General features: G+C 39.2%; 1 protein-coding gene across 3 annotated transcripts in view; it reads right to left on the minus strand.

Annotated features, from left to right (window-relative positions):
• rev1 (REV1 DNA directed polymerase) overlaps nucleotides 1–14375 on the minus strand; it is a 125487-nt gene that overhangs the window by 61645 nt on the left and 49467 nt on the right. For all 3 annotated transcript variants that reach the window (XM_043691688.2, XM_043691686.2, XM_043691687.2), the window contains exons 11-12: nucleotides 9038–9192; nucleotides 1477–1596 (exon numbers count right to left, since the gene is read on the minus strand). In XM_043691688.2, the coding sequence (XP_043547623.2) occupies nucleotides 1477–1596; nucleotides 9038–9192 (275 nt within the window). The remainder of the gene's footprint in view (nucleotides 1–1476; nucleotides 1597–9037; nucleotides 9193–14375) is intronic.

Below are 14375 nucleotides of genomic sequence, written 5' to 3' on the forward strand. Positions count from 1 at the left end.
TTTTCTCATTTTCATCTTGAATAAATTCTGAGGCCTTCTTGATTGTATAGCCAGGGGTCTACATTTCTTTTCTGGCCCTTTCACTGCTCTTTGCAGCTTTGCCTCTTGAAGCCTAATGTCAACTGCAATGATGCTCATCGTGAGCATCTCTTTTACACTTGGCTGCTTCTCTTTTCTGGGCTTTGCATTATTTTTCACAGAGTTATTGAATTTTTCGGGGGGAGGACCATTTGACCTCCAACTGTATCTCCTGGATCATTCAGCTGCTCATTATAGAATCTCTTTTGCTAAGGACCTGTATTTTCCAAATGTGGCTAGCTTCTGTCTCTTCTACTAGCCAACTCTCTTGGCTCACTGCATTTTGAGTGCTGAGCTTACCTTTCTGCCGCTTCCATTGCATGCTGTTTGCTTTCTCTGGCAAAAATTGCGTTTCAACTACTGATTAACTGTCTTCTTTAATCGTAAATGTCTGAAAGGGCTAAACTCACTTGCTTCAAATTTATTTTTTTCTGTCACTTCTGGATTTGTTCTTTTCATGGTTGGGATCAGATCCGCACCACTTTTATTAAGTGGTATTTTTCTAGATGCAGGAACTTTGTGATATTTGTCACTTCCACCTGTATTTGGCACTGCGTAAAGATCATTTGCAACAGCTTGCTATCACAAATGGGTCCATCTAGTGGTTAGTGGCAGAAGATGCATGACTATGAAATACTCATTAAAAAAGCATTGTGCTTAGACAACAATGAGGTTTTCATTGTTTGATTGCAATAATACAACTACGTTTGGTCAGGCACAATTACTAGCTTAGGGAGTGGTACAAATACCTGTCTGAAAGCTAGAGGAGAACTTTTTGTCACATCTACTAAGTGTGATATCAGTAGAATCAGTAGAGCCTATGTAACAATAACATTAACCCCTTCAGAAATATTATCTTATGCAAAATGGTGCTTCCAGGCCCTGCCACACCTCAATTCTAAAATTCTCCTCGCTTACAAATTTCTTCAGTGGCTTGCCTTCCCTATTTCAATAACCTTCTCCAGTCCTAGAACCTTTTAACCATCCGCGCACTTGTCCAATTCTGACTCCTTGCATTTTTCCATTTTGAACTGACCCACAATTGGTGGTCATCAATATTGCTGCTCAGAAGCTGGAAATCCTTTCTTAAATGTTTCTGCCCTTCACCTCGCCATTCTCCTCAAGACAATTCTTAAGATCTACTTTTTTGATCAAGCTTGCTTCTGGAAGTGTGTGGAACATTTTACTACTATAAAGGAACTACATTAATACAAGTTATGTGCAAATTAGCAATTGCATTTTCCTTTATTAAGATAGTGATTTCAAAAGCACTTAATTGACTAATAAATGCTTTAGATTATAAAAGCATTACATAAATTCAAGTTCACTTTTTAGGGTTGATTGCATTTCCAAGTTAAGTCAATTGTCAAAATCATCTACATTAAACACTCATATTACCTGGCAGATTGCTCACAAGTTGATCTCTGATAAAATCATCAACTTCCTCTGGTTTTAAATAATACTGTCCATCTGGTTTAGCCTTACGGGTGGCCATTCTGGCCAGCAGAATGTTTGATCCTATTCAAAACATCAATAACAAAGCATTATAGTACTCATCAGGAAAGCAACTCTTAAAAATCTTCCACATTTTAGTTAATTTTGTGGTATGCTTTCCTCTCTTAAAAGCATCAGCCCACCTTATGCTTCATGCATAAATTGAGACAGTGAGTGGTTTCTATTCCAGGACAAAACAACAAACTCAACTCTGTTCTATCTTCTAAACATAAAACTTCCAGCATCAGACACTGGATAGTATTAAGGCACTGGCTGATCATGTTCCATCTGGGTCAGGGCACTGAGGTCTATTCCAATACCCAAGCTAAATCAATCTCTGAAATCTCACCGCACACCAGCAATCAAAGCTGATGTAATAATGAACAAATGAAGTAAAATTTTAATTTCAAAACTGATTAAACATTTTGGAAACTTTTCAACAATAACAGGTTAAGAATATTTTGCCTCAGTTTTCCCACTGAAGGTCACTGAAGCTATCCCAGGAGTAACAAGAAATACCGAGGTTACAAAAAAGTAGGAACCTAAACCAATCACCTCAATAGGAAAAAAGTACTGAGCAATCAATTGGGATTAGAGGCAGACAAGTCTCCAGGGTCTGATGGCTTACATCCTAGTATCTTAAGGGAAGTAGCACCAGAGACAGCACTGGTTATAATATTCCAAAATTCCCTGGATTACATTACATTTACATTACATTACAGTGTGGAAACAGGCCCTTCGGCCCAACAAGTCCACACCGACCCGCCAAAGCGTAACCCACCCATACCCTTACATTTACCCCTTACCTAACACTACGGGCAATTTAGCATAGCCAATTCACCTGACCTGCACATCTTTGGACTGTGGGAGGAAACCGGAGCACCGGAGGAAACCCACGCAGACATGGGGAGAAGATGCAAACTCCACACAGTCAGTCGCCTGGATAAGTTCTAGTGGATTGGAAAAACATTAATGTAACACCCTTATTCGAAAGAGGGAGGCGGAAAGTAGGAAGCTATAGACCAGTTAGCTTAATCTATTGTTAGCAGATTGTTGGAATTTATTATTAAGTGAGTTGCAAGAGGACATTTGGAAAGTCCAAATGCAATCTGTCAGCCAGCATGGTTTTATTGAGGACAAATCACATTTGACTAATTTGCTAGAGTTGTCCAAAGATGGAACAAGCAAATGGGTCCTGTAGATCTATTTTATCTTGACTTTGAGAAGGCATTCATAAGGTTCAGTACAAAAGGTACACAAGGTACGATCACACAGAATTAGGGGCAATATATTAGCTTGAACAGAGGATTGGCTAAATAACAAAGCAGAGAATTTGGATAAATGAGAAGTGATCTATTTTGGTCGGAAGAATATAAAAGCAACTTATTGTCTAAATGGAAAAAAAATTCAAAATGCTTCAGTGCAGAGAATGGTGCATTGGGTATCATTGTACATGAATCACAGTAAACTAGTATGCAAGTGCCCTAGGTAATAAGGGAAAAGAGAATTTCGGTATATATTCCTAAAGGAATGGAGTATAAAAGCAGGGAAATGTTGTTCCAACTGTATAGGACATACAGTTTTGGTCCCTTCACATCAGGAAGAATGTAATTCCATTGGAGAAAGTTCAGAGTAGGTTCATTAGATTAACTCCAGAGATGAAAGGCATATCTTATGAGAAGAGATTGAACAATTTAGGCTTATGTTTCCAGCATTTTGAAGAATGGAAAAAAATCTGATTGAGGTATAAAAGATGCTAAAAGGGATTGACAATGTAGACACAGAGCCCCTTCTGGGGCTTTCAGAAACTAGAAGTCACTAACTTCAGAGGTCCACACAGCAACAAACACAACTAAAGGGAATATTGAGGAGACATTTTTCTCTCACAGAGCAGAAAGTCTTTGGAACTACCTTCCTAGAAAGGTGGTGGTAACAGAGTCTTTGAATATTTTTAAGGCAGAGGAATACAGAATCTTGATTAACAAAGGGATGAAAGGTTGTTTGTGTACCTCGAAACGTGAAATAATCAGATCAGTCATAATCTTATTGTATGGCAGAACAGGCTCAAGAGGCTGAGTGTACTAAACCTGCTCCTAATTCATCTGTTATGCTGATTAACATATACAACCATTCTTCAGTACCACTCCAACTTGAACACCACTTGAAAGATGCACTGAGGAGAGTATACTATAGTGAGGGACTTCAATGTCCATCACCAGGAGTAGCTCTGTAGCACCACGTGGTGGTGCTGGCCATGTCCTGAACATCATGACAGCCAGACCTGCCCTACAACAGGTAGAGAACACCAGAAGAAAGAAGCTAGTTTAGTTCATCTTCACCAACCTAACTTCCATAGATACATATATTCATGACAGCATAAGCTAGCAGAGAAGACCAAGTTTTACCTCCACATTAATTGCACCTTCTATCGTGTTGTGTAGTATTATAACTATTCTAAATGTAACAGGTACAGAACACATCTGGTAGTTCAAAATTGGGAACTCATCAGGCACCAATCAGCAGCAGCAGAATCACTTCCACCACAATCTGTAAACCACTGGTCTAGCATTTTCCCATTTTATCAATAGCATCGAGAAAGGATTCAATGAGGAGAGTGGAAGGGCCTGATACAGTGCCAGGCATACCAAAATCTTGGGAAGCTAGAACAAGGAATACAAATATTTTAACAGCAGAGTCAATATGTGAACCAAAAGATTATAAAGCTGTGCTGTCTTATCAAATTCAGTTGTGAATGATAGTGAACAATCAAATAACTAATTGGAGGCATTACCTCCATAAACATCTACATCCTCAATAACAGTGGAACGCAGCATGTCAGTGAAAAAAACATAAGTGAAGAATCTGCTACTATTTTCAGCTAGAACAGCCAAGTGAATGATCCATCTTGGTCTCTTCCAGACATCATCAATCTTCACCCAATTGGATTTGTATCACGTGACATCAAGAGATTGCTGAGCACATGAGATCCTGGCTATGGTGAAGACATGTTCCAGAATGTGCAATGGTCTCTAATCAAGTTGTTCCAGTACAGCGAAAACACTGGTACTTAGTCAGACAAGTAGAAAATTGCCCAGATGTATCATCCACAAAAAGCTGGCCAAATTTAATCCATCTGATTAGTGCCCCATCAGTTCACACTCATCAGCAGCAACTGATGGAAAATGTTGTTGACAATGCCATCAAGGACAACTTACTCACCAACAACCTGTTCACCGAGGCTGAGATTAGGTTCTGAAGAACACTCAGCTCTCAATCTTGAAGCCTTGGGTTCAAACATGGACTAAGTAGCTGTATTCCAGAGGTGAAGTGAGAGTGACTGCCCTTGACATCAAGGGAGCATCTGATTGAGTGTGGCATCAAGGAGCCCTAGTAAAAGTGAAATCACTGGGAATCAGAAGGAAAACTCTTCACTGGCTTGAGTCATATCTAACACAAAAGAAGGTGATTGTAGCTGATGGAAGCCAACAATATTGATCCCAGAACACTGCTGCAGCAGTCACAGAATCAGAGATTTTACAGCATTGAAAAGGGCCTATGGGCCATAAGTGTTCACATGGCTCATCAAGCATCTATGTATTCCAATTCTATTTTCCAGCAGTTGACCTGTAACCTTGTATGCTGTGGGTTTTAAATGTTCTTTTAAATACCACGTTTTATACAGTGAGTTCCTTATACACATAAATCTTTGGGTGAAAAAAATTTCCTTAATGTCCCTCGAAATCTTGTGCATCTTACCTTCGAATTCTTATTAATTTTTAATGGGAAAAATTTCTCCCTATCTGATTCCCCCTCAACCTTCTCTGGTCAAAGGTAAACATCCCCAGCCTATCTAGTCTCTCTTCATTGCTATATCTCTCTAGCACAGGCAACATTTTGATAAATCTCCTCTCCACCGTCTCCAGTGGGATCTCATTCTTCCTATAATGTGGTGACCAGAACTGCACACACGACTCCAGCTGTGCCTACAGCTCCATTATACCCTCCTCACTTTTGTACTCAGTGCATTGACTAATAAAAAGTAAGAACACTTTATCAATCTGTTTTGTTGCCTTCAAGGATCTATGGACAAGCAAGCCAAGGTTCCCTTGGTCCTACCATTCATCCTGTACGCCCTTGCCTTGTTAGTCCTGCCCAAATGCATCTCTTAATTTTCAGGGTTAAATTCCATTTGCCACTGTTCAGCCCACCTGAGAAGCCTGTCGATATCACCCTGTAGCCTAAGGCTTCTCCTCATTATTTACCACACCACCAATTTTCATGCCATTTCCAAATCTACTGATCACACATCCTACACTCACATCTGGACCATTCATGTACATAACAAATGGCATGGTATTCAGAAGCAAACTGCGAGATACACCACTGGACACAAGTTTCCAGTCATAAAAACACTGACCATCACTCACTTCTTCTTGCAGCTAAGCCAATTTTAGATCCAAATTATCTTGGAATCAATGAATTCTTAGCTTTTTAAGCAGCCTCCCATGCATGACCTTGTCAAAAGCCTTACTGAAGTCAATCCAGACGACATCAGCTGCACTATGCACATCCATACACCTAGACACTTCCTTAAAAATCATTAAACATGATCTCCCCCTTGACAAAGTCTGTTTGACCAAAACTCTTCAGCACTGTGGCCTTGGTAACCATCTTTAGCTACTTCATCAATAATCTTTCCTCCTTTATAAGAGAAGTGGGAAAACTCACTATCGATTGTATAGGTTTCACCTCTGTTTTCAATTGCTCAGATAATGAAGCATTCCACTTCCACATAAAGCAAGACCTAGATAACAGTCAGGCTATATCTAATGACTATCTCCAACAAGGAAGAGTCTAACCATTTCCCATTGCCATTCAATGGTGTTACCGTCACTAAGTCATTGACTCATAGAAATGGACAGTGTGGAAACACTCCCTTTGGTCTAACTTATCCATGCTGACCAGATATCCACTACTCAGACCTCTTGCCATCATGGTAGCCCACAAACCCACCAACTCACTAAAACAGCAGCTAATGAACTTAAATTATCCTATACAGACAATAAGCAAAACGAGTGTCATTTACAAAATACGTTGCAAGAACTGTAACAAACACTACATTGCACAAATAGGCAGAAAACTAGCCACCAGGATACATGAACATCAACTAGCCACAAAAAGACATGACCTACTATCACTAGTATCCTTACACACAGATGATGAAGGACACTACTCCAACTGAGACAACACATCCATCCTAGGACAAGTCAAACAGAAACATGCACGACAATTCCGACAAGCATGGCATTCCAATGGAACTCTATCAACAAACACAGAATTGGACTCTAATTACCATCCTCTGAGAAAAAGAACAGGAAATGACACCACCAACCCAAGGAAACCTAAACACATAAACAGAAAGTGGGCCATGACACCAGTGCTTCACCGGAGGCTCACTGATGATGTTACCTAGTATGGTGGTACTGAAATGTCTGAAAACAAACCTTCCGGCTCAGCAAGCAAACTTACATCTAGATATCCTAAATAAATCTAGTCCCATTTGTCAGCATTTCTCCCATGTCCCACGAAAGCCTTTCCATTTATATACTCATTCAAATGCCTTTTAAATGTTGTAATTGTACCAGACTACACCACATCCTCTAGCAGCTCAATACAACCCTCTACACAAAAACGTTGCCCCTTAGGTCCCTTTTAAATCTTTCCCCTCTCACCTTAAACCTGTGCTCTCTAGTTCTGGACTCCCCTACCTTGGGAAAAAGGCCATGGCTATTCACCCTATCCATATCCCTCAGAATTTTACAAATTTGTATGAGATCACTCATCAGCCTCCAACACTCCAGGGAATATAGCCTATTCAGCCTCTCCCTATAGTTTAAACCCTCCAACCCTGGCAACATCTTTGTAAATCTTTGCTGAACCCTTTCAAGTTTCATAACATCCTTCCTAGATCAGGGAGACTAGAATTGAACACAGTATTCCAAAGTAGCCTAACCAATAATCTGTACAGCCACAACATGACCTCTCAACTCCTCTCCTCAATGCACTGACCAATAAACGCAAGCATACCAAACCCCTTCTTCATTATCATCTCTACTTACAACTCCATTTTCAAGGAACTATTAACCTGCACTTCAAGATGCAATTGTTTGGCAATGTTCCTCAGGATCTTACCATTAAATGCATAAGTCTGTCCTGATTTGCCCTGCCAAAATGCAACACCTCATATTTATCTAAATTAAATTCAATCTGCCACTCCTTGTTCCAGAGGACCATCTGATCAAGGTCCCATTGTACTCTGAAGTAACCTTCTTGGCTCTCCATTACACCAATTTTGGTTTCATCTGCAAACTTACTAACCATACCTCCTATATTCACATCCAAATCACTCAATCCTCCACCATTCAAGGGGCTACCATAAACCATAAGTTTAACTGGACAAGCAACATAAACATTGTCACTACAAGAGCAGCTCAAAAATTACCCAAAGGTTTTCCACAATTAGAAGTGTGGTGAAATACTCTCTACATGACTGGATGAGTGCACCTCTACCAATACTGAAGAAACTCCACATTATTCAGCCTGCTTGACTGACACTCCATTTATCACCTTAAACATTAACTTCTTCAATCACTGATATACCTTAGCTTCTGTGTAGATCATTCTCAGGATGCACTGCTTCAACCTGTCAAGGCTTTCTTGACAAACCATCCAACCATTTGACCTTTCTCACCTAAGAACAAGGGCGATTGGCACAAAAAAAGTCATCCATCAACTCAAAGTCAGTTTTCCATGTCTATATTGTATATCTCTGTTCCTTCAACATCAATTTACCACATCAATGCAGTAGTTCAAGAAGGTGACTCATCTCCACCTTCTCAAGGACAATAAGGAATGGCCAAGAAATGCCAACCTTGCTACTGATGCCCACTTCCCATGAACAAAAGAAAATTCAACTGTTCTTTCTTGACAGATGTTCTTGTCTTAGTGCCAAAAATCTAGTAGCCTCAGTCTTGAATATATTTATTGACTAAGCAACCAGAGCTCTCTGAGATACACAAGTCTCGAGATTCATACCTGGCTGAGCAACCAAGTTTCTCATCTCAGTCTTAAATATCCAGACCTTTATCCTGAGACTATAACGTCTATTTGTAGATTCCTTCACCAGGAGGAAGCCTCAGTTTCTGCTCTTTAAAAATTCCATACATTTCAAATCAGATGATGTCTTAATGTCGTAATGTCAAAAGTAAAGTGGCTCATTCCAGTTGATCTCACTGTATTGAGCACCTCTTATCTAGAAAACCTTTAGTGCATTACCTCTTAGAAATGTATAATTTTACTATTTTAACTCATTTTAATATCTTACTATTCTTAAATTGAAATGCTCTGAACATATTCAACTTCACACGCAAATTAAAGGCACAATTTGTATTGCTTAGCTACATACCCATTCCAACGGATGCAGTGCATTTTGTTTTCTCTTTGATCTCAGAGCGAATCACAGTTGCTACCTCATCAGGTGTCAATCCAGTTTCAGCACAAATTGTGGTTACATCTACAAGAGCTTCATCACAGCTGACAGCTTCAATGTCACAAGTATAGCTAAATGCAGAGGAGATAAAAGAAATGAGTCAAGCTTTGGAACAGTGGGAAAAAAAACTAAACAAATATAACAGATGTTTTTGTTCATTGCTGGGATTCAGGTTGCAATCCAGAAGAGACAGTCAAGATGCAAATTTATTTGGTAGATGGAATTAATAGCTGTGCCTATGGTATCAACATTTGAGAGACATCTAGTTATCTATCCTTCAGCTTTCAAGATATAAAGAGAACCAGTCTGCTTGTCTTTTGATGACAGTTTTGACCTTGGATTTACCATTTTCATATGTTTCCTTGCACTCTCTCTGGTAACTTATATATTATATCACTGACTTTTTATTATAATAACCAGACTGTACACAGTATTGTAAATGACACCTAACCAAAGTTCAAAAATGAATTTGACAAAGACTTCTACACTTATCAATTCTTTCCATCTAGAAAGTATATAAATTTTATTCCACAGACCATGGAGAACTTTATAAGTATTCCAACCACATTTGAAATCCAATTAGAATTTCAAAGAAAGTTCAGTTCAAAAAGATCTGCATTCATACAATAAGTTAGTTTAGACTAGAAAAAAAATCTATTACTCAGAACTCAGTCAGTCAGGACAGAAAATAAATTATTAGCATGCACCAAGATGTCAAATCTTACCTATTTCCTGTTTTTGCTGCACATTTTCTAATTTACTTGTTTTCAGGATTTGTTTTTCATTTAATTTTTTCCACAAATTTTGAAACACAATTTTCTAGTTAATTCCTTTGTTAAATAAAAAGTAAATAACATGTACTTGTGCTGTGATCACCCATACGGAGTGCAATGTCAGATTATGAATTTGAAACTATAAATTGACTCATGGTCCTAATTTATCCCAAGGGACCGAAATAACTAAACCAAAAACTAAATACATTGGAGTAACGCACTTAAACAAATCTGAATGGTTTAAGAGGACATGTAAACAAACATAGGTGGGTGGTCTGAAAAGGCAGTGAAATTATTTCAAATGATTTACTAAGAATGGGGACAAAAACAACAATGAATAAAGAATGAAGACAATGATTAAAAATTTAAAAATTACACAGGCTAAAGATTTATGTTGAAAAACTGTCCCAGCGCTACTTTTGTTAGGTTTGAAATTCCTCCATCATCAAACTTGAAATAGAATTAAAATTACAATTTAAAAATCTGTCCAATTTTCTACTTTATAAACAATAATCTTTGAAAAAACTATTCACCCGAAAGAGAACAACTTCCAAATATTAATGAATGATCAACTTCTGGAAGATTTAACTTATTAAGTTGGGTTCTCAAAGTTTTTCCCTTCCTCAGTGTGAACAAGTTGCTCAGCCTTTGTTTCTGTGGCTGTCACTCATGTCATAACAATTCCACAATTTTTCAAATCACCAATATTGTGAGTGGAGTCTTATTCCACTCATACCAAACACAGGTTCGCAAATGGGACATCACAGAAATCTAAAAATATACTAAACTTGTGGAAAAGATTTGAGAATCATATTTGGTTATACTCCTAAGTGTTCCATGGCGTTCTATGGGCAGGACAAACTACAAAGCATTTCTGGTTTCCATGAATAGAAAATTTCTGAGCTTACTGTGGAAAAGTGACCAAGGTAGCAAAGTTTTCACCACAAAAAATGCACCCCACAAAGAGATATATCTTTGTAAACCTATGGAGAGCTCAACATAAATTAAGGCGGCTAATAAAAATACTAATACTCACTATATTGTAAAGTTAGAGAGAAGGATCATAATTCCCTTCTAGACTAAAACTGTCTTCACTTATAAGACCAGCATCCCTCATTCCCTGCCTATTCATGCATTTGTCGAGGTGCTTCTTGAATGCTGCTACTGTTTCTGTTTCAACCAACGCATCCCAGGCACTCGCCACGTCTTGCGTCGTAAACTTGCCTCATACATCTCTTTTAAACTCCCCCCACCCCCCTATACACACACACACACACATACCTTTAACCTATGTTCCCTATTTATTGACCCCTGCACCCCAGGAAAAGCACCATACGTTGCACTCTAACCAGGCCAATCACAATCTTACAAAAATTAGGTCATCCCTCAACCTCCTACATTCCAGTGAAAACAAACCCTGTCTATTCAACCTTTCTTCATAGCTAAACACCCCCCCCCCCCCCAAACCAGGCAACATCCTGGTAAACCTTTTCTGTACCGTTTCCAAAGCATCCATATCCGTCTGGTAGTGTAGTGACTGGAGTCTTTGCCATCTTTTAATTAAATGTATTCCATAGTTACTCTATGATAAAAGAATGCTCATCGGTTATCAACCGACAGCCCCTCACTTTTAAATAGTTTTCACGAGTTTATGAATCGCCTACAAAATGCAACATCCTTTCCACATCCACTGCCTTCAGAATAGAGTCATAGAAATGTACAGCATGGAAACAGACCCTTCAGTCCAACCAGATATCCCAACCCAATCTAGTCCCACCTGCTAGCACCCAGCCCATATCCCTCCAAACCCTTTCTATTCATATACCCATCCAAATGCCTCTTAAATGTTGCAATTGTACCAGCCTCCACCACTTCCTCTGGCAGCTCATTCCATACATGCACCACCCTCTGTGTGAAAAAGTTACCCTGTAGGTCTCTTTTATATCTTTCCACTCTCACCCTAAACCTATGCCCTCTCGTTCTGGACTCCCCGACCCCAGGGAAAAGACTTTGACTATTTACCCTATCCATATCCCTCAATTTTGTAAACCTCTACAAGGTCACCCCTCAGCCTCCGACGCTCCAGGGAAACCAGCCCCAGCCTGTTCAGCCTCTCCCTATAGCTCAAATCCTCCAACCCTGGCAACATCCTTGTAAATCTTTTCTGAACCCTTTCAAGTTTCACAACATCTTTCCAATAGGAAGGAGACCAGAATTGCAAGCAATATTCCAACAGTGGCCTAACCAATGTCCTGAACAGCCGCAACATGACCTTCCAACTCCTGTACTCAATACTCTGACCAATAAAGGAAAGCACAAACGCCTTCTTCACTATCCTATCTACCTGCGACTCCACTTTCAATGAGCTATGAACCTGCACTCCAAGGTCTCTTTGTTCAGCAACACTCCCTAGGACCTTACCATTAAGTGTATAAATCCTGCTTTCCCAAAATGCAGCACCTTGCATTTATCTGAATTAAACTCCATCTGCCACTTCTCTGCCCATTGGCTCATCTGGTCAAGATCCTGCTGTCCACTACACCTCCAATTTTGGTGTCATCTGCAAACTTACTAACTGTACCTCTTATGCTCGCATCCAAATCATTTATGTAAGTGACAAAATCATCTTATATTTTTTAAATCAATCAGTGTCTTTATCTTCTAAACATCAGTGGATACAAGCCTAACCTTTCTAACCAATCCTCATAAAACAACCTGTCAATTTCAGGTAAACTTTCTCTGAACTGCTTCCAATGCACTTACACCCCTTCTTAAATAAGGAGACAAATACTATGCACAAATCTCCAGAAGGGGACTCATCCATGCCTTGTTTTGTTCAAGCAAATAACCTCTCCACATTTGTATTCAATTCTCCTTGCAACAAAACAATAACATTCTATTAGCCTTCCTCATATTTGGTGTATCTGTTTGCTAACCTTTTGAGAGTCGTGGACTTGAATACCCAGATCTCTCTGCATCTCAGAGCTCTGCAATCTCTTGCTATTCAGATAATTTTTGTTTTAAATTATCCTGACAAAAATGAACAATTTCACATTCTCCTATTTTATACTATAACTCTTTGCAGTCTCTTTACGTCCTCTTCACAACTTACTTTGCTAACTATTTTTGTGGCATCAGCAAAATTTATCAGCCATATCTGATCAGCACTGGTTCAACAAAGAGTACAGTAGTAGACACCAGGACCAGCACTAGACACACCCAAAAGTGAGATGCCAACCTGGTGAAGATACACCACAGGTCTACTTTCATGCCAATCAGCAAAAGTAGGATAAGACAGACAGAGCTAAGCACTTCCTTAACCAACACATCAGATCTAAGCTCTGCAATCCTGTCAATTTCAGCTATCAATACTGGAGGGCAATTAAACTCATTGGAGGAGCTTGATCCATAAATATTCTCATCTTCAATAATAGGGGAGCTGAGTATATCAACAATAAAAAAGACAATACTGAAGCACTGCAAACACATTCAGCCAGAAGTACTGAGATGATGATTCGTCTTGGTCTCCTCCTGAGATGATCAGCAGCACGGAAACTAGTCTTCAGCAAAATGCATTCACTCACATGATAGCAAGAAGTGGATGAACATAATGTTTACTGCAAAATCCTGACAAAATGTCAGCCATAGTACTGAAGACTTGTGCTCAAGAACTAACCAAAATGTTCCAGTATAGCGACAATACTGTGATTTTCAAAGAAAGTCTAGATATGCCCTGTCCGTTAAAAAAAAGTTCAAATTCAAACCAGTCAATTACTGCCCCATCAATGTACTCAATCAAAATGAAGGAGAGATCACTGAAAGTATTGCCAATCAGCACTTTTTCACAATAACCTGTTCACAGATGCTCAGTTTGGTTCTGCTCAGGCTATTCAGCTCTTGACCTTGTTGAATGGTTGAATAAGTTGATTTCCAGAGGCGATGTGAATGTTTTTGATATTAAGACTCATTTGACTGAGTACGACATTAAGGGTAACTGCAACCAGTGGTAATATGGGGAAGACTAGATGGAGTCATACCTTAGAACAAAGGAGGATGGTTCTGATTCTCTGTTTGGGACATCACTACAAGAATTCCTCACAATGGCATTCTAAACTCAACCATCCAATGATCTTTCTCCATCATAACGTCAGAAGTGGAGACTTTTGCAGACAATTGCACAATGTTCAGCACCGATCATGACTCCTCAGATACTTACGCAGTTTGGGTCTATATGCAGTAAGAATTAAACAATACCCAGGCTTGGGCTGAAAAGAAGTCAGTAGTCTTTGCACCACACAAGTGCCAGTCAATGACCATTGCCAATAAGGAAAAACTAACCATCGCTCTTTGACATTCAACAACATCAACAGTGCCAAATGCCTTTTATTAACATCTGGGGATTATCATTAACGAATATCTGAACTAGAAGAGCCACATAAATACTCTGGCTACAACAAGTTGGAGACTGAGAATTCTGTAGT

This window comes from Chiloscyllium plagiosum, unplaced genomic scaffold (genome assembly GCF_037043375.1).
Source record: "Chiloscyllium plagiosum isolate Xiang-an unplaced genomic scaffold, Cpla_swu_hap1 HiC_scaffold_6, whole genome shotgun sequence".
Classification (NCBI taxonomy): Eukaryota; Metazoa; Chordata; class Chondrichthyes; order Orectolobiformes; family Hemiscylliidae; genus Chiloscyllium; species Chiloscyllium plagiosum.